Here is a 20,545-nt window from a genome sequence, read left to right as displayed (position 1 = left end):
TCAGTATTCCTTATTTTCTATATATGTATGTTTGCATGGCTCTTTGAATTCTCCTTAAAACCAGTTGTAACAACTTACTATGGTTCCTTGGTTAAGAGTTAAGTAAAATTTTTGACACGTGTTCATTGTATATTTGTACAAGAGTCATGATTCTGCCTTTAAAAAAATATCCTTTGACAGTCACTTAAGGACAAGAGTTGAAAAATAAATTCAGAAATATTTGAATTTTCCTACAATAGGGTCTTTCTTCTGAAATGGACCTAGCCGAAATGACAGCAAAATGCAGGTCCCAGTTTGAATCTGGGAACTTCATTCCCACTTGAATTGGTGGCCGGAACCCTGGGTTCATGGAGAAATACCAGGTCCTCAAGAACCTAGACTTTGGGGAACCATGTGGGATACCTGGCCTCCCCACAGAGGCATTCAGGAGGTCCACCACCTCGTGGCATTCCCCAAAACTTAGGCCTTTTGCCCTCATAGGAGGGGCAGCCACAATAATTTCTAAACGCTGCCATTTTGCAGGTGAGATTATGCCTCTTGGGTTTGACTAGCTGCTGCTCAGTTCCAGTACAAAGTGGTGCATGCAGCCTCCAGAGAACTGGAAGAAAACCCGAGATGGAGTTGAGTCAGTGTAGAAATGCACTCACCTTTCTGAGTTCTAACCCTGGATAATAGCTCTATTCTCTTCCTTTGTTCGTGTTCTTATGTTTCACAGTTCAGACGTTCCTAAAAGAAATTTCAGAATGAGGGAGACTGAAATAAGGAAATCTACTCTTTCCAGTCTACCATGCCGGTCTCATCTAATTGACTTCTTGGTCAATTTTCACTTCTCTCTACTCCCGTCCTCCATGTTCTCCTCACTTCCTTTCAGTTGACAGACTCATCAGGCACAAGCCCTTCACATACATTTTCCTATGACCATTCTTTCACCTTTCTTCTCCTTACTCTTGGGCAGGCTGAACAATTCCATTAAGCCACCAAAAACCTCAGCAATTACACTGGGAACTGCCTAAAAGGGGGGCATTCACCTCACTGAAATTCGAAGACCGAGACCTAAACTACTCTATTCTATCCATTCTCCACTCCTATTGCTTTCTGCTTTCTGATTCTTCTGGCTAGTGACTTGACTGCCATGTTGACTTGCACTTTGGGCTGATGCTGGATATTATCTATTTCCAGTTTATTTAGACTTTCTTTGCAATTTGTATTTCCTGGCTTGCCTGTATTTCCTTCAAACTGACTTGAACAAACACCCTCCTGATTTATCTTAGTCCTGAAATCCCTCCACTTTGTAGTCCTGCATCCAATAGTAAAGCTCCCTACCAGCTCACCCAGGGCTTCATCAGAAAGTGGTCATTTCTTTTCCACCTCAGAAGAGCCATATGATCCAGTGTGCTTTGTATAGTAAGTACCTGATAATGTGAATGACAATGATGTTGATACCTCTCTAGGACAAAATATGGCTGCTAGGAGTTTCAAAATAAAAGGGTAGTGGGTCAGATTTTCCATTATTTGCCTCACTTTCCACAGATACGTTCTTTTTTTTTTTTTTTAATTTTTTAAGAGACCTAGAACCAAGTTCCAGGCCATATTCTGTTTCAAGAATTTTATCTCTAATGGTTCTTCTCTTGAAACCATAACCTCCCTTCTTTTTTTTTTTTTTTTTTTTCTGAGACAGAGTCTCACTCTGTTGCCTGGGCTAGAGTGCCTTGGTGTCAGCCTAGCTCACAGCAACCTCAAACTCCTGGGTCAAGTGATTCTCCTGCCTCAGCCTCCCAAGTAGCTGGGACTACAGGCGTGCGCCACCACACCTGGCTAATTTTTTGTTTCTATTTTAAGTTGCTTAGCTAATTTTTTTCTATTTTTAGTAGAGACAGGGTCTTGCTCTTGCTCAGGCTGGTCTTGAACTCCTGACTTCAAGCAATCCTCCCACCTCGGCCTCCCAGAGGGCTAGGATTAAGGCGTGAGCCACCGCATCCGGCCCATAACCTCCCTTCTGCCATATACACTCACCAATCAGGACAATGGTTTCCCAGCAGTCCTATTATAACAAAATTCATTCTCAATCTACCCTTTTCCCATAAATGCTGCATTTCCTCTCACTTTCACCCACACCACATGGCTCCTCAACTTACAACACTGAGCCATGTATTATCTCTTGATTTTTTTTTTCAGAAATATTAATCTTCTTTAAGACTTTCCCTTTCAGGCCCTCCACCATACACAGAGTTGCCCAGACCTGAAACCTTTGTTGCCATCTTCAAATCTTCCATCTCTGCCACCTTCACTTCTCCCTTTGTCCCTCAACCTAATCAGTCCCAATTCACCCACTCCTTTCTGCTAAGACCAGCACCGTTTGAGTTCAGATACTCATTACTGCTTCCTGGTGTTAATGTAGTGTCTTCGTATCTGACTTGCCACTCCTTCAAGGTGAAGATAGCTTCTTAAACGTCACCTCTGGCCCTTCTTTGCTCTCAGTAATCCCTATTGCCTTCAGAGACATTTTTCAAAGGCTGTGCCAAGGAACACTTACCTCAAGGGTGTTAACAATTCTTATTCGCAAAAACAATTTATAGGATCAAATAACTTTGGGGAATATTGAATTAAACAAAGACAATAAGGTTTCTTCATCGAGACTTCCACAGCCTGTTACATGATATTTACTATGAATTGCTAGGAGGGGAATTAATGCTCTAAGCTGTCATTCAAATATTCCCTTGCTATGTATTCTGAAAAGGGAAATATAAATTCTATTCAAGTTTCAGCCTCAGTGAGGACCATCAGAAAAGAGTAGTTTGAAAGCTTAGTTTTTGGAATTTAAGATACAAGTAGTATGATATTCAATAGCAAAATCTTTCTATTCCGGAATTTCATTAGAACAGGAAATAAGCAAATGAGCTCTGTGGACAGGAATCCTTAGCAGCCCATGGGAAATTCAGAAGGGGCCCTGGACTAAAACAGCTTCAAATGTCTGAGCCTCCAGGCTCTGAGAGAGAGCAGAAGATGAATTTTGAATGTACTTATGGCATTCTGATTGTCAAATTCAATGCGCTACTTTTCAGTCCTTGTCTTACTTGATGTCCCTATGGCACTTGGCACAAGTCTCCCTGTTTTGGGACTCTCCTATCTGTTAACTTTGTGACCTCATCCTTCTAGTTTTCCTTCCTCTTTAGTGACAGCTCTTTCTCAACTCCCTTTCTGTACTCCTCCTGTTCTTCTTTGTTACATAATAATGTCCCTAAGGAGTCTCTCTGGTCTGGCTCCTCTTTTCACTCTGTCCTCTCCCTTCAGCTGTACTCCATGTGTGGCCAATGCGGCTGCCGCCCAGATAGCTCTGCAGAGGCCCCACATCCACTATGACCACATTGTGTACAAAACTAAACTCACTGTTCACCCACACCCATGTTCTCAAGATGCCAAACCAGAAGGATCCTTTGTCTCCTTCACTTTAGTAAATGATACCACCAAACCCCTAACTGGCAAAAGACTTTAAACTCCTTCTTCTGTCTTAGCCTCTTGTAAGTAGCACCTGGGGGAAGATGTGAGGAAGTAAGAATGTTCTTTGAGAGTTAAAATATAAATTAACCAATAGAAAAAGTTAACAAATGGTTAATGAGAACCTATTGTGATTAGGTACTCTCTTAGATACTGAGGATATGGTGGTAAACAAGACAGACGTAGTTCTTACATTTATGGAGCTGCCAGTCTCACAGGAAAGACAGCTGTTAAATGGATATGCTCAGAACATACAAAGGAGATGGTTGGAAATATGTAAGCAGTGGTACCTAACCTGGTGTAGGGATCAGAGAAGGCTTCACTTAAGACTTAGTATTTAGATTGGAATTCTGAAAGCAAAAGTTGGGGGAAACAATATTCTCGGCAGAGGGATCAATATTGTGAAGGTTTAGAAACAAGAGAGAAAGTGGCATATTTTAGGGACCAAAACGTGTCCAATATTGGGGTGAGTAAAGAATGAGAAAGACATTGGTGAGAGATGATGGCTGGTAAGGAAGGCAGGAGGAATATTGCTTAGGGCCTTACTAACAATGCTAAGTTGATTATTTATTTATGTATTTCTAAATCTATTTGATTTTTACTTATCATGTTTATTGAGTATATTAGTCAGGGTTCTCCAGAGAAACAGAACCTGATATGCAGTCATGTGTCACTTAGCTACAGGGATACATTCTGAGAAGTGTCATTAGACGATTTTGTCATGTGAACATCAGAGAGTGGACTTACACAAACCTAGATGGTATAGCCTACTACACACCTGGCCTATATGGTATAGCCTATTGCTCCTAGGCTACACAGCTATACAGCATATTACTGTACTGAATGCTGTAGGCAATATAACACAATGGTAAGTATTTGTGTATTTAAACATAGGAAAAGTGCAGTAAAAATATAATATAAAAGAAAAAAAGTACTACACCTGTATAGGGCACTTATCATGAATGGAACTTACAGGACTGGAAGTTGCTCCAAGTGAGTCAGTGAGTGAGTGGTGAGTGCATGTGAAGGCCTAGTACATTACTGTACAGTACTCTAGACTTTATAAACACTGTACATTTAGTCTATGCTAAATTTGTTAAGAAATATTTTTCTTCCTTCAATAATAAATTAACCTTAGCTTACTGTAACTTTTTTACTTTATAGACTTTTCAATTTTTTTAACTTTTTGTCTCTTTTATAATAACACTTAGGTTAAAACACAAACACACTGTACAGCTGCATAAAAATATTTTATTTCTTTATATCCTTATTCTATAAGCTTTTTTTTCAATTTTTTCTTATTAATTAGTAGTGTAAGCTTTTTATTTGCCTTTTGTATACAGTCTTTTTAAAATTATTTATTTTTTTGAGACAGGCTCTTTCTCTGTTACCCAGGCTGGTGCACAGTGGCGTGATTATTGCTTACAACAGCCTTGAACTCCTCGGCTCAACCTCCCAAGTAGCTAGGGCTACAGGCATGCACCACCACACCAGGCTGATTTTTCTATTTTTTTGTAGAGATAGGTTCTTGCTATGTTGCCTGAACTCCTGGCTTCAAGTCATCCTGTTGCCCGGGCCTCCTAAAGTGCTGGGATTCCAGGCATGAGTTACTGTGCCTGGCCTGTAAAGAGTCTTTTAAAAGAGGCAATACAAATACTGTAATTTTTTAAGAAGCTTCTGCACATCAGTAGGCATCCCTAGGTTTGCCTAATTCAGGAGCCCTCATTCTTAAGGCACTTCTTAAAGTGCTGTGTTGTTCATTTGGAACATTCCACTGCAATTTTAAATCATCTTTAGTAAGAGCTTGCCATTTTTGTAAGTGTAAAGGCCTAATACTTACATAGTTGACCCTTGAACAACATGAGTTTGAACTGTGTGGGTTGTCCTCTTATATGCAAACTTTTTTCTCAACTAAAAGCAGGTCAAATATAGACTATTCTTGGGATACAAAACCCATGTCTACAGAGGGCCAACTTTTTGTGTATGTGGATCCCGCAGGGCCCACTGCAGGGCTTAAGTATGTGCAGATTTTGTTATACATCAGGGTCCTGGAAGTCCTAGGGTTGACTGCACATGTAATGGTAGGGGCCAGTGTAGCTGAAAATAGGAGTACTCAGTTTTCCTGAAGTTAAGGATCCCATTTTTACATTAAATCTTGCCTTTGGCTTCCAGATCCCCTTGATCGACTTAGTCAATGATTTTTCCCTACCTAAGCATGCAAAAAAAATGAACAAAGGTGATAGAATGCAAAAATCCCTGTGAGGGATTCCTCCTTTCAAAAGCTGGAGTTTGCTCCTCAGTATTCCATTTACTGCCAGTTTCTCTTTGACCCAGTCAGACAGAGGCCTCTAACTGGATAGTTCATTCTAGTTAATTCTTGGATCCAATCCGATCCTGGACCCAGTCCAGCTTCTGTCATGACTTCCTTTTTTTGAGACAGAGTCTCACTCTGTCATCCAGGCTGGAGCGCAGTGGCACAACCTAGCTCACTGCAACCTCCCAGAGCTCAAGCGGTCCTCCCGCTTCAGCCTCCCAGAGTGCTGGCATTACAGGTGTGAGCCACCGCACCCAGCCTGTCATGACTTCTGAACCTGTCTCCCAAATATATCAAAATGTTTGTACTGGATGAAGCTGATGAAATGTTAAGCCGTGGATTTAAGGACCAGATCTATGACATATTCCAAAAGCTCAACAGCAACACCCAGGTGGTTTTGCTGTCGGCTACAATGCCTTCTGATGTGCTTGAGGTGACCAAGAAGTTCATGAGGGACCCCATCCGGATTCTTGTCAAGAAGGAAGAGTTAACCCTGGAGGGTATCCGTCAGTTCTACATCAATGTGGAACGAGAGGAGTGGAAGCTGGACACGCTGTGTGACTTGTATGAAACCCTGACCATCACCCAGGCAGTCATCTTCATCAACACCCGAAGGAAGGTCGATTGGCTCACTGAGAAGATGCATGCCCGAGATTTCACTGTTTCTGCCATGCATGGAGATATGGACCAAAAAGAACGAGATGTGATCATGAGGGAGTTCCGTTCTGGCTCTAGCCGAGTATTGATTACCACTGACCTGCTGGCCAGAGGCATTGATGTGCAGCAGGTTTCTTTAGTCATCAACTATGACCTTCCTACCAACAGGGAAAACTATATTCACAGAATTGGTCGTGGTGGACGGTTTGGCCGTAAGGGTGTGGCTATTAACATGGTGACAGAAGAAGACAAGAGGACTCTTCGAGACATCGAGACCTTCTACAACACCTCCATTGAGGAGATGCCCCTCAATGTTGCTGACCTCATCTGAGAGGGGCTGTCCTGCTACCTAGCCCCAGCCAGGGTTCAATCTTGGGGGGCTGAGGAGCAGCAGGAGGGGGGAGGGAAGGGAGCCAAGGGATGGACATCTTGTCATTTTTTTTTTCTTTGAATAAATGTCACTTTTTGAGGCAAAAGAAGGAACCGTGAACATTTTAGACACCCTTTTCTTTGGGGTAGGCTCTTGCCCCAGGCGCCGTCTCTGCTCCCAAAAAACACTAATCCGTTTCCCTAACCTAGTCAACCTCCAGATCCCAGAGGCTCTCCCAGCCCCAGCCAAATCCCTTTGAAAATTACTCAAGGGGCTATATATGTCACTCAACCTCATTTGCTGGACCAAATCTGGAGGCAAAACCCCTGAAACCCCCAAGTGAGGTGCAGGGGATTGTCCCCAGGTGGGGGGAGCAGGGGAGAGAAAATGGTAGCCATTTTTACATTGTTTTGTATAGTATTTATTGATTCAGGAAACAAACACAAAATTCTGAATAAAATGACTTGGAAACTGCCAAAAAAAAAAAAAAAATTTCCTCAAACCAACTTGGAGAGCTAGCTCATAACACAAATCGTGGAGTTTCAGAATCTAAGAGAGAACTTGCCCATACAGTTGTGTGCACCTACCACTAACAGGGTCATGTAATGCTCCTAGGGGTTGCTGGAAGCTCTCCTTTGAATCCTACTTCAGACACCATCTGTCAAAAGAAAAACTTTGTGCAAGATAAATTGAACAGTTTAACTGAGCAAAGAACAATCCACAAATCAAGCAGCTCCCAGAACCAGAATAGGTTGTGAGCTACTCCAATTTTTTCTATTTTTAAATATATATCTTTTTTACTTTTTAAACTTTCCTATTAAAAACTAAGACACAAATACACACATTAGCCTCGGCCTACACAGGGTGAATATCATCAATACCACTGTCTTCTACCTCCACATCTTGTCCCACTGGGAGGTCTTCAGGAGCAATAACGTGCATGGAGCTGCCATCTCCTATAATAACAATGCCTTCTTCTGGAATATCTCCTGAAAGACTTGAGGCAGTTTTTCAGTTATGAATAACCTTTTTTATAAGTAGAAGGAGTATACTCTAAAATAATGATAATAGTATAGTACAGTAAATACATAAACCAGTAACATAGTCATTTATGATCATTATCAAGTATTATGTTCTGTACATAATTATATGTGCTGTACATACAACTGGCAGTACAGTAGGTTTGTTTATACCAGCAGCACCACAAACATGTGAGTAATGTGTTGCACTACAGTATAATGACAGCTATGATGCCACTAGGTGATAGGAACTTTTCAGCTCCACTAGCACCTCCAGCACCCCCTGGCCCAATCAAACTGACACATAAAATTAACCGTCACATGGAGGAATAATTCACACGCAACAAACGAAGCCCATTTAAAGTGTACCATTCTATGAGTTTTGTCAGTTCAGTACACCTTTAAATCAGTGCCTAAATCAACTCCCAAAAGTTTTTCCTGCCTCCTTGCAGTCCATCCCTCCATTTTCCCCTGGCCTAGACAAATACTGATCTGTTTTCTGTCAACATAGGTTATTTTTACTTTTTAGAATTTTATATAAATGGAATCGTATAGTAACTACTCTCTTGTGTCTGGCTCCTTTCACTCAATATAATGATTTTGAGATTCATGCAAGTTGCATGGCTTAGTAGTTTGTTCTGTTATTGCTGAGTAGTATTTTGTTCTATGGATATACCATATTTTTTTCATCCATTCACTTGTTGATAACATTTATATTGTTTTCAGTTCTGGGCTATTATGGATAAAACCACTTTGAATATTTCTGTACAAATTTTTGTGTGAACATATGTTAACATTTCCCTCAGATAAATACCTAGAAATGGAATAGCCGAGTCACGTGGTAGGTATACCTTGAACTTTTTAATACATTGCCACAGTTTTTCACAGTAATTGTCCCTTTTGCATTTGATGACCTTTATACGAGAATTGCGATTTTCCATATTTTCACCAGCACCTGATATTTTCATACTTCTTAATTTTGGCCATTCTAATGGATGTGTAGTCTTATCTCATTGGGGTTTAATTTTTATAATTAATAATTTTGAACCTCTTTTAATCTATTTATTGGTACAGGGCCATTTTTGTATCTTCTTTTGTTAAATGTTAAAATATTTTGCTAAATTTTTAAACATTGTTTTCTTATTGTTGAGTTATGAGAGTTCTTTACATATTTTAGATATAAGTACTTTGTCAGATATATAGGTATTATACATATACTCCCATTCTGTGGGTTGCCTTTTCTTAATGGTAATTTTTGGTGAAGTCCATATATCATTTTTTTTCTTTTATGGTTTATGCTTTTTGTGTCCTATCTAAGAAATTTTGACCTACCTCAAAGATTGCAAAGATTTTCCCCTATATTTTCTTCTAGGAGTTTTATAGCTACTTGTATTTTAGGTCTCATAGGAATAATTTGTCATCTCATTTTGTTGTAAATGCTGCCTAAGAGTTTTTGGCTTACTATCTAGTTGCTCTGTTTTTATGTGGAGATTCAGAGAGATTAAAAAATTATGCCACCACTATTGCTATATTTCCAAAATGCCCCCTATAAAACTGTTATTTTTCCTATAGTAATAAATGTCTTTGTTTTCATTTGCTTGGCATATTATATCTTTATTAATTAGTCCCAAATTTTCACAAAGCTGCATATCTATTGTCAGCATGAGAAAACATATTGGATAGTTGGCTCCATTTTACTTTTGCAATTGGTCCTTTATCTTCCTGACCCAATCTGTACCTGTTTCTAGGCTTTCTGCACAGCTCTCATACTGGGATTTCCCTTCCCTGTCAATCTGGAAAATCTCTTCTTTTCTTCTGTAATAGATTCCATGATTCTTGGATCCCAGGTCTCCTACTTTGGGGGGTTATTTTTGTGAGGAGACTGATGGTTGCCTGTAAACTTTATATTTATTCTTCCCTGGTTTCTAAGAAGAATCACAATTTATTTGCATGTGGCAGTGTGCCCAGCCAAAATCTGTATTTTCCAGCCCCCCTTGTATACGGCCATGTGACACAGTTCTGGTTGATGTAATGTAAGCAGAAGTTTCTGGGTGAGGCTTCCAAAAAAAGCTCTTAAGAAGGTGGGAGTGGCAGTTTCAGTTGGCATGTATATCGTGCCTTTTGCCCTTCCCTTTCTTCTTTCAAGGAAAGAAGATGTGAGTCTTCCCATTGAGAGAGAACAAACAAGTCACTTGGACTAAACAATTTAGGTCTCTATAATTTGAGATGAATTAAAAAATAAAATAAAATAAGACTTGAATAATGAAAAAAAAAGATTTCTCATTGTAAATTGATAAATTGGCTTTCTGGTTCATACATTAGACTCTATGAATCTATTTAATTAGAGTTTACCATTGAGAGATAAACCCAATCTTGGCATATTTTAAAACTAGTTTTCTTAGATTGCAAGATTGAGGAAAAGATTGTGAGAAATTCTTCACTGTCTGTGAGGCTTCTTAGGAGCTGGCACCACTAACCTCACCTGGCAAAGATCTGAACACACCAAACTTTTCTTTTGAACTTCAACAGATTATGTATTTGTACTGATAATACGTGAATGCTCCACTGAAGAAGAAATGGAATCTGACTGACAGGCAATACACAAGAGGCATAAAAACTTCCTATTTCACAAGGCTACGTCATACTGGCTAATGGCTTATTCAACCAATCATATTCTCTCTTGGGGAATCTGAACATGAGACATATAGAGAGGTACACAGATGGCACAAAAACATGTTAAAAAAAAAGTCATGAGGCAGTGAAGTCGCAAGGAAGTGGAAATCATGAGTAAATTGAAATAATATCAGGGTACGTGAGTTGTGTCATATCCTGATGACAATCCATTTCTTTGTGAAATCTGCTACATATGTAGTTTCCTATTATTTATTTTTGCATCATCTTTATAATCTCTCAATATGTCACTTAAAGTAATTTGAGTGGAGTTTTGTCCCTTACATCTTTAAAGAGTAATGAGCACAAGTATTTCCGAAATCTGTTTCCTCATTTCTGTGCCCACTGTCCTATTCAGATGAAGCCTTTATTCTTACTCACATAGATGACTAGAATAGTAATTCATAGTTTCCCAGCTTTCACTCTTCCACCATGCAAACTTTCTAAGACACAGATTTTATCATGTCATTCTCTGTGTTCATGACTAGTGGAAATGTGAGCACTGGCATGTCATACAACAATGCATTGTGGGGTTGGCTCTAGAAGGGCTCTACTCTGTCTCTGTGCATATGCCTGGGATATTGAGAGTTAGAAGAACCCTATCATATCCTTTGAGGAGAGAACTGAGGACCAGAAAGGCCCGAGGTCATTTCATTCACTCTTTTGGCTTCCATCACCAAGTATATGCTGGTGACTCCTGCTTCAATGTCTCCCCGCTCTTCTGACCCTAGATGTATATAGCCAACCCTGCATCTCCACTGGGAGGACTTACCTGAATCTCAGTATGTCTAAAGCAAAGCTCATCTGCTTTCCCTTCATGTGAGAGTGATTTCATTTCTCTCTTTAGAGACTGGCATCACTGTTTGTTCAAGAGTCCTCTTCTCCCTCTAAAGCTAAGAGTCCTCTTAGTCCTCTCCCAAAGCTAAGAGCCCTCTTCTCCCTCTCCTTCTTCCCTCATTCTTTGTAGGTAAGAAATAACCAAGTTCTTTTAGTATTCCTTGTTTACTTTTTTGAATCTAAGCTCTTCTCTCTATTCCACTGAATTACTTTAATCTGATCCATCTCTCTCATGTAGGTAACTTGCAGGTATTCCCACTTATTCTAGGATCCTCCTCAATGCATTCTCTACTCTTCATCCATCCTGGGTGACTATTTAAATAAATTATGATACACCCATAAAATGTAATATCAAGTAGCCTTTAGAAAGAATGTGACAGATTTGTATGTGCCAAGTAGAAAGCTTTCTAGGATAATATTTTATTCAATGAAAAATGAATAGTATATTGGTATCATTTTTTAGGCATATTTATAAAATATATGAAATGTGTTTGCTATAGTTTGGTTTGTTTGACCTTTCCTATTTCATGTTGAAATTTGATCCCCAATATTGAAGGTATGGCCTAATGGGAGGTATTTGGGTTATGAAGGCAGATCCCTCATGAATGCTTGGTGACATCCTCTCAGTAATAAGTGAGTTCTTGCTCTATGAGTTCCCACCAGCCATGGTTGTTAAAAAGAGTCTGGAACCTCCCTCTTCTCTCTGTTGCTTCTTCTCTTGCCATGTGATCTCTGCACCTGCCAGCTCCCCTTTCCATTCTGCCATGAGTAGAAGCAGCCTGAAGCCTTCACCAGAAGTGTTGCTGGTGTCATGCTTCTTGTACATTCTGCAGAACTGTGAAACAAATAAACCTCTTTTCTTTTTCAATTACCTAGCCTCAGGTATTCCTTTATAGCAACACAATGGACTAAAACTGTTGTCATATGCACATGTAGATTATTTTTATTTTTCTTAGAGGGAGAAGTACTCAGACCCTAGAAAGGTTGAGGCAGAGGGTGTGGAGACTTTCTTTTTTAACTTTCAATTATGGAAAATTTTAAATATACACATAAGTAGAGAGAATAGATAATTCCTTTTTTCCCCATCTCCTAGCTTCAGTAATGATCAACTTGTGGTTAATCTTGTTTTGTCTGTGCCCCCACACATTCTACTTCTACCTCCACTGTATTATTTTAAAGCAAATTTTGGACACTATGTAATTTCATTGGTAAATACTTCAGTGTGTATCTCTAAGTCAGTGCTGTCCAACAGAAATCTATGCAATGATGAAAACGTTCTATACATACACTGTCCAATACAGTAGGCACTAGCCACGTGTGGCTAATTGAGCACTTAAAATATGGCTGATCTGACTGAGGAACTAAAATTTTTAGGTTTCTCAAATTTTAATTGATCATAATCTAAATTTAAATAGCCACATGTGCCTGGTGGCTGCCCTATTGGACAGCACAGCTCTTAGATATAAGGACTCTTTTTATAAAAAACATAACTGAAATATACGACATCTAAAAATTAATAATATTACCTTAATATCATTAAATTTTCATTTCCAGTGCTCAGATTGTTTGAGATACATCATAAATGTTTTTTATAGTTAATTTGTTTGAATCTAAATCCATACACTTTCATAGCCTGTTGATATGTCTCATAAGTTTTTTAAATCTAACAGTTTGATGAGGATGTATCAATTTTCATTTTATACCAATCTATGTAGTTTGAATTTTAAGCCATTTTAAACCATGGATATATAATTTTTAACCATTAGTATTAATATATCATCAGAGATTGTCTGGGTGGTGGGGCTATATGCCACTACTTGTTGGTATTAAAGAATGCTTGTCTTTTTGTTTTTAAGTACAAATCTCTTTTTTTTTTTGCCCATAATCAAAACTTTATTAACAAACTGACATCAAAATAGGAGATCACTGTTGTATACCTTACAAGATCAAATGTAATTATCTTGGTACATTAACTAGAATTTCTGAACTTATGATAAGGCTTTATGCAATATAACCCAAATTCAGGAAGTTGTGTAGATCATTAGTGTCGCTTTCTTCTAAATGAACACCCTTCTGTGAGTCTGCCTTTTCTCCTGTAGTCTGGCACAACACTGTTGAAACACCTACACAAAGAATCACTGTCTGATTATGGCTGAAAACTGTGGTAATCTTGTAGCAACCTGGACATTTAACATCCATAAAATAAGAGTTTGGACTTTGAACTAGCCATTTCTTTTCTTTTTTGTTTTTATTTCAGAATATTATGGGGGTATAAATGTTTTGGTTACCTAAATTGCTTTTGTACCATTTGAGTCAGTTATAAGTGTGTCCATTACCCAGATAGTGTGCATTGTACTCGTTAGGTGTGAATTTACCCATCCCCTTTTCTCCCCTCCCACCTGCTGGATGTCCTATGAATGTTATTTCCATATGCACACATAAGTGTTGATCAATTAATTCCAATTTAATGGTGAGTACATGTGGTGTTTGTTTTTTCATTCTTGTGATAATTCTCTTAAAGAATGGTCTACAGTTCCATCCAGGTTAATACAAGAGGTATTAGTTCACCATTTTTTATGGCAGAGTAGTACTCCATGGTATACATATACCACATTTTATTAATCCACTCATGTATTGATGGGCACTTGGATTGTTTCCACATCTTTGCAATTGTGAATTGTGCTTCTTTACAAATATTCGAGTGCAGGTGCCTTTTTTTATAGAATGTCTTTTTTTCTTTGGGTAAATACCCAGTAGTGGGATTGCTGGATCAAATGGTAGTTCTATTTTTAGTTCTTTGAGGTATCTCCATATTACTTTCTACATAGGTTGTACTAGTTTGCAGTCCCACCAGCAGTGTAGCAGTGTTCCCATCTCTCCACATCCATGCCAACATTTGCTGTTTGGGGACTTTTTTTTTTTTGAGACAGAGTCTCGCTGTGTTGCCCGGACTAGAGTGAGTGCCGTGGCGTCAGCCTAGCTCACAGCAACCTCGAACTCCTGGGCTTAAGCGATCCTCCTGCCTCAGCCTCCCGAGTAGCTGGAACTACAGTCATTCGCCACCATGCCTGGCTAATTTTTTCTATATATATTTTTAGTTGGCCAGATAATTTCTTTCTATTTTTAGTAGAGACGGGGTCTCGCTCTTGCTCAGGCTGGTCTTGAACTCCTGACCTTGAGCAATCCACCCGCCTCGGCCTCCCAGAGTGCTAGGATTACAGGCGTGAGCCACCACGCCCGGCTGTTTTGGGACTTTTTGATAAAAGCTATCCTCACTGGAGTTAAGTGATATCTCATTGTGGTTTTGAGTTGAATTTCCCTGATGAGTAGAGATGTTGAGCATTTAATCACGTTTGTTGGCCATTAGTCTATCTTCTTTTGAAAAGTTTCTGTTCATGTCTTTTGCCAGTTTTTAATGGGATAGTTTGATTTTTTCTTGCTAATTTGCTTGAACTTAAGCTATTTCTTTTTATGTTTTTTCTTTTCCTCTTCCAAGGATGATATAGTAAATCTCTAGCCAAAGGCATCTTGATCCTTTCACAAGTCCAGGTCATCCAGACCTCTCAGACGACACTCCTGGAAAGCAGCACATGATCTGGCACTCAGCATCAACTTCCCCAAATCTTGTTACATAATTTCTCTGCCCTAAAGGGCTCCTTCTCCTTTCTCTGTCCCAAAGGGCTCCTTCTTAAGTTTCTGAGACTTAATTTCCAAATTCTTTACTTTGTTTTCCCATCCTTAGAGATTATAGCTGTTTTTTCAATACCCCTTTCCATCATAACTTTAGTGTTCCCTGTTTGCCTTGTCAGTTCTCCAATGCCTGTTAATGATTCTTTATATTAAACAGGTGACAAGATGTCATGTATGTTATCATCAGCAAACTTTCAGACCATCTGTCCATTTATCTACTATCCATTTTTCTCTCTATTTATCTTTCTATTGATCTAGCCAATGCATTTTTATCAGAAAGTTTCCATGTTTTGTGGAGACCACTTGCCAGTCTGACTTGATGTAAATAATTCTCTTTATAATGTGGTTTGAAATACACCTCTGGCTCCAGTGTATCTCTCCCATTGCCTACTGCCTACTAAAATTTCCACCATTAGGAGAGTCATCATTTTGGGATGACTTTTGTATCTCTGGGGATCCTCTTAAAATCCAGATATTCTTCACAGTGTGGAGTATGGTGTCGTTTATATCATACCATAGATTAGTGGATCATATTATTCACTCATCTGTCAGATCTGTGACAAAAAGGAGCACAGAGCATTGCAAGTTTTCATAACTTGACTATGAGCCCTTGTTCCTCTACATCCTCAGGACCTTCTGGGGACTTGTGCACATTATACGCTCCTGAGTATGTGTCAACTGCACGGGGCAGGTGGGGTGGGGATGAATGAAGCAGAAGACTGGGAGTGGGATAGGAGGCAATGTTTGAGTGTGGCAGCCTCACAGCCAGGAGGTGGCCAAGAACAATTGTCACCTGAACAGGGGGAAGAAGCAGAGAAATTGCAGGAAAGAATGTTGAGGGTATACTTTGCTTATTTCAAAAGTCTTATCTCAGGCTGGTCCCCTGAGGCAGAAATTATGCTAAAGAGAAATCAAATTAGCAACAAACAATCTTTTCTGGGAATGAGAAATGATTTCTTGTGTCATGGTATTGGCCCTTCTTTTCCTCTATGCGTCTTTACACGTCAGTGTGAAAATTAGTCACAAGATCATGTTTCCTGAGAATCCCTGACACAGCCAAACTCAAGCTCTTTGGAATAAGCTACAGATTAAGAAATTGTGTCTCTTTTTTTATTAGGCAAGAATAGCTCTCCTCAAGCAGCTGTAGGGTGGGGAACTGATGAAGACTTACTCATTTAAGCCCTGTCATTTCCATCTCTACCTCATTCTTGCTTACAAGGTTTTCAGCACTGACACTTTTTATCAGCCTTTCCCTTTTCTCCTTCTCTCCAAAATTTGCCAGAGAAATGTTTATCTATTAATATATCAGTATCAGTATCCAAATCTATATCTCTTTGTTTTTCCCCAGCAGAGCTGTCTTCACAGAGGTCTTCTTTGTATGCTAAGCAGCATTATAGAAATATAGTCCGCTATACCCCTTTTTAATAAAAGGATTTGTTCTGTAAACTTTAGATTCAGTCACAAGCTGCACTTAAGGACCTAGAAAGCCACATGTGGGCTTAAGGCCACAGGTTCCCCACCCCTGGGGCGGGGGGTCTCTGCTTCTCCACTGCAGTGTTTCAGGCTCTTTTGAGGAAAGAAACTGCTTCTGGATCAGATGTCTTCAGGGCTAAGTACCTTGTTAATATACATCCATACCTTACATTGTTCTTGGTCTCATCATAAGGATTGCTGGTTAGAGTTCCATCGTCAGGGGATCCTGGTCAGGTTGGCGTCCTGAATTGGGTTTGGGTTAGAGTCCCAAAGAATAAGAACAATACTAAAAAGCCATAACTGCTGAAGCAGTTTGGTTTGGCTCTGGTTTCTGTTTGTCTGTGTGCTTGTGTCCTTGGTTTGTGTAACAAAATTTGATTCAACAGAGGTTATACACCCTAATGGTCATAGCAACAGCCTAATTAGAGAATTATTTAAAGGAGAAATATTTAAATTATCCTTGGACTCCAAAGATAAGAGACATTGCTCTTGCCAGCCCTTTAAGGTGTTGCTAGGAGCCCATCAGAAGAGTTAAGGTTTTGTTGCCTATGATGTGAAGCAGTCTCGTAGCAAATACCACCAGAAAAACATACCCCATTCCCAGGTTAGAGAGAACTTCAACAGCTCATCCAGGAGGTGCACATAAGGGGCCGGGTCACTGCAGCATCTGGAGCAACCCAACACTGCCCAGTGTTTGGGACCCTCTGAGACACGTAAGAGGTGATATCTGACCCACTGGTGATATCTCTGGGAAGTGATACTCATAAACGCCACGCCACAGACCCAAAACACCTCCCTAGCTCAGGTCTTGCTCCAGCCATCTCCGAGAAGCCTCCATGCAAAATGCGGAACTTTAATAGTATTACCTAACTGTAATATTCTCTGGAATTGGGCAATGTTTAGGTATGGGCTGATGACAAAGAAGAAAATGATTTTTGGGAGGAACACTGTATGGCCTCAATATTTGTTGAGATCAGAGGAAAAATGGCCCCCAAATGGGTCTGTAAACTATAAAACTATTTGTAGTTATATCTGTTCTGTAAGAAAGAGGAAAAATGGGATGAGATCCCCTATGTACAATCTTTTATGTCTTTATAGCAGAGTAAGAATTTACAAAAGAGATGCAAGATTATGGTTCAAAGGGAGGAGCCACAGAAAAAAATACTGTCCTTCCAGAATCCAAATCAGATGACGATCTTATCCTTTCTCATTTGCAATCTCCTACAGCACCTCCACCATATGCTGGGGCACCACTGAAAAGGATGAGGAAGGGCATGAGATCCTCCACCCCCGGCCCAAAGCTACTGGCTCAGCTTTGTACCCCCCTTTACTACTGTCAGGAAGAAACCAGCTCCCCTTCACACAGCTGTCAGAGTACCCAACTCAGCCTAGGGAACATGGCCCTTCAGGCAGGGCAATTCCCACTGAGACAAGTTTCTACAGGCTTCAGTGACCAAGGCCAGCCCAGGGGATTCTTATGTGTGCATTTCCCTTTTTCAACTTCAGATTTATATAATTGGAAATATAACCTGCCTGCCTATGGGGATGAGCCCCAAAAGATGGAAAGTTTATTTACATCCATCTTTGCTACTATAACTCCACCTGGGCTGGCAGTCAGGTTCATGAACACCCTCCTCACTCCAGAGGAACATAGGATGGTACTGGAAAGGCTTGTCAGGAAGCTGAGAGGCTACCTGAGTTACAACCTAATAATCTAGTCAGGACTCCAGCAGCACAGGCCATAACAGGGACTGAGCCAAGCTAGGAACCCGATGATCCCGGAGACTGGGCAAAATTAAATCATTACAAGGAATGTTTAATAGCTGGAATGCAGAAGGGGGTCCCAAAACTGAAAAGTCTAAATAAAATTCAAGAAGTACAATAGGTCAGGCACAGTGGCCCACACCTGTAATCCCAGCACATTGGGAGGCTAAGGTGGGAGGATCACTTAAAGCCAGGAGTTTGAGACCAGGCTGAGCAGCATAGTGAGATCCCATCTCTACAAAAAATAGAAAAATCAGCCGGGTATGGTAGCACATGCTTCTAGTACTGGCTACTTAGGAGGCTGAGGCAAGAGGATCACTTGAGCTCAGCCCAGGAATTTAAGGCTTCAGTGAGCTATGATGACACCACTGTACTCTGGCCCAGGTGGCAAAGCAAGACCCTATCTCAAAAAAAAAAAAAAAAAAAAAGAAAAGAAAAGAAAAGTACAGCAGAGGCCAAAAGAAAATCCCTCTGCCTTTCTTGAGAAGGTCTTTGAAGCCTATAGGCAATATACTGACACTGACCCTGAACACCCAGACAACATGGTTAATATGACTTTCATCAAAGTCTCCCTGATGTAAGGAAAACAACTGCAAAAAATAGAAAGGGGGTTAGGAATGCCAATGTTCCAGTTGGTCAAGATTGCCTTTAAGGTATTTAACAGCCACAGCCAAATCCACGATAGGCAAAAACAATGTGGCATGAGACAACAAGGTGTGCTGCCTGCTGCACTCTTGGCCACAATCAGCTGGGATATAAGAAGGTTCGCTGGAGAAAACAAATGGCCATGAGTAAGATCCCCAGGGCCCCCACTGCCTGGCCAAAAGGGCCATCTCCTCTTGGGGCTACAGCAGTGTGCATATTGTAAATAAGACATTGGAAATGGGAGTGTCCTAACCCTTGCTCCTGGATGGAGGAAGAAACTCCCAGCAAATCAGCCCACCAGATGCCACAGTTTGCTGATAGTGACCAGGAATGACAGGACCTGGGGATTCTTCTATATTCTCTTAGCTCCATTGGTATTTCCCACAAGGAACCCCAGTAACAATTGCTGTGGGAAAGAGACTCACAGACTTTCTAATTTATTCCTAAATACCAGACAAAGTCCCCTCTCCCTGAAGACCACAGTTATTACTGGTGTATCTGAGGAGACCTCCCACAAGCCTTTCCTTTAGCCATTTGAATGCCATATAGGAAAAGCTTATTTGAAACATAGCTTCCTACATATGCCTGAATGTCCCATACCTCTGCTGGGATGAGATCTGTTAACAAAATAAAATGCATGAGTAACCTTTTCACTAGAAAAAGTAGGGTACCTCCTGAACAAGCCCGTTCTCTCCAAGCTGCCTTAATACAACTAGAGGAAAACCTTTGTCAGAAATTCCTGAAGAGGTCCTACGAGAGGTAAGACCAGAAGTGTGAGCTGATGGGAGGCTGGGAACAGACCAGACTGCTGATTCAGCACCGGTAAAGCTTCACCCTGATGTAAGAGCTCCCAATTTAAAACAGTATTCCCTAAAGAGGCATGCAAGAGAGGACATAAAACCTCTAATAGCTACGTTTCTTGAATACCAGATTATTTAGCCCTGCTAATCTCCCTGTAATACTCCCATTTTGCCTGTGCAGAAGCCAGGGACTAAAAATTATCACTTCGTGTAAGACTTAAGGGCCATTAATCAAATTATAAAAGACATACATCCTGTAGTGCCAAATCCCTACACTTTACTTACCACACTGTCTGGAGACTTGCTGGTTTACTATCTTAGATTTAAAAGACCCTTTCTACTGCACATCTCTAAGCCCCAAGTCCCAAGAGCTGTTTGCTTGTGAATGGGATGATCCAGACACTAATAAAATAACAGTATATGGACACTATTCCCCCAAAGGTTCAAATATGCACCCACTATCTTTGGGGAAGCTTTGGCTAAATATTTAAGGAAATTACAGTTAAATGGAGAGATTTTACTCCAATATGTAGATGATATCCTGATTGCCAGTAAAACTAAAGAAACTTCAGATCCAAACACGATCCTAACCTTAAATTTCTTGACAGAACAAGGACATAAAATTTCAAAGAAAAAGGTGCAGATATGTCAACTGACTGTAAAATACCTGAGTTTTGAGCTATCTGGAAGTCAAAGGAAGCTATTGCCAGACAGAAGAGAGGCTCTGGCAAGAGTGGCAATACCTGCCACTATAAGACAATTGAGAGGATTTTGGAGTATGGGTTGGATTTTGTCCTATCTGGATTCCTAA

General features: G+C 40.1%; 2 protein-coding genes and 1 pseudogene across 2 annotated transcripts in view; 1 reads left to right on the top strand and 2 right to left on the bottom strand.

The window, feature by feature from the left end:
• RANBP6 (RAN binding protein 6) overlaps positions 1-711 on the bottom strand; it is a 31,761-nt gene extending 31,050 nt beyond the window's left edge. The window contains exon 1 of the mRNA XM_045563862.1: positions 648-711. The gene's annotated coding sequence lies outside the window, so the exon portion shown is untranslated. The remainder of the gene's footprint in view (positions 1-647) is intronic.
• Positions 712-6,083: 5,372 nt separating this feature from the next.
• Positions 6,084-6,956, top strand: LOC123646656 (eukaryotic initiation factor 4A-I-like). The gene has a single exon (XM_045563860.1). The coding sequence runs from the start codon at positions 6,108-6,110 to the stop codon at positions 6,795-6,797; it is 690 nt and encodes a 229-aa protein (XP_045419816.1). The 5' UTR covers positions 6,084-6,107; the 3' UTR covers positions 6,798-6,956.
• Positions 6,957-13,399: 6,443 nt separating this feature from the next.
• Positions 13,400-13,650, bottom strand: LOC123646655 (annotated as a pseudogene).
• Positions 13,651-20,545: the final 6,895 nt, after the last annotated feature.

This window comes from Lemur catta, chromosome 10 (genome assembly GCF_020740605.2).
Source record: "Lemur catta isolate mLemCat1 chromosome 10, mLemCat1.pri, whole genome shotgun sequence".
Classification (NCBI taxonomy): domain Eukaryota; kingdom Metazoa; phylum Chordata; class Mammalia; order Primates; family Lemuridae; genus Lemur; species Lemur catta.
This window is presented reverse-complemented; position numbering and strand designations above follow the sequence as displayed.

Coding starts and splice junctions, on each gene's coding strand:
- LOC123646656 (XM_045563860.1), top strand. CDS start 6,108: ATGTTTGTACTGGATGAAGCTGATGAAATGTTAAGCCGTGGATTTAAG.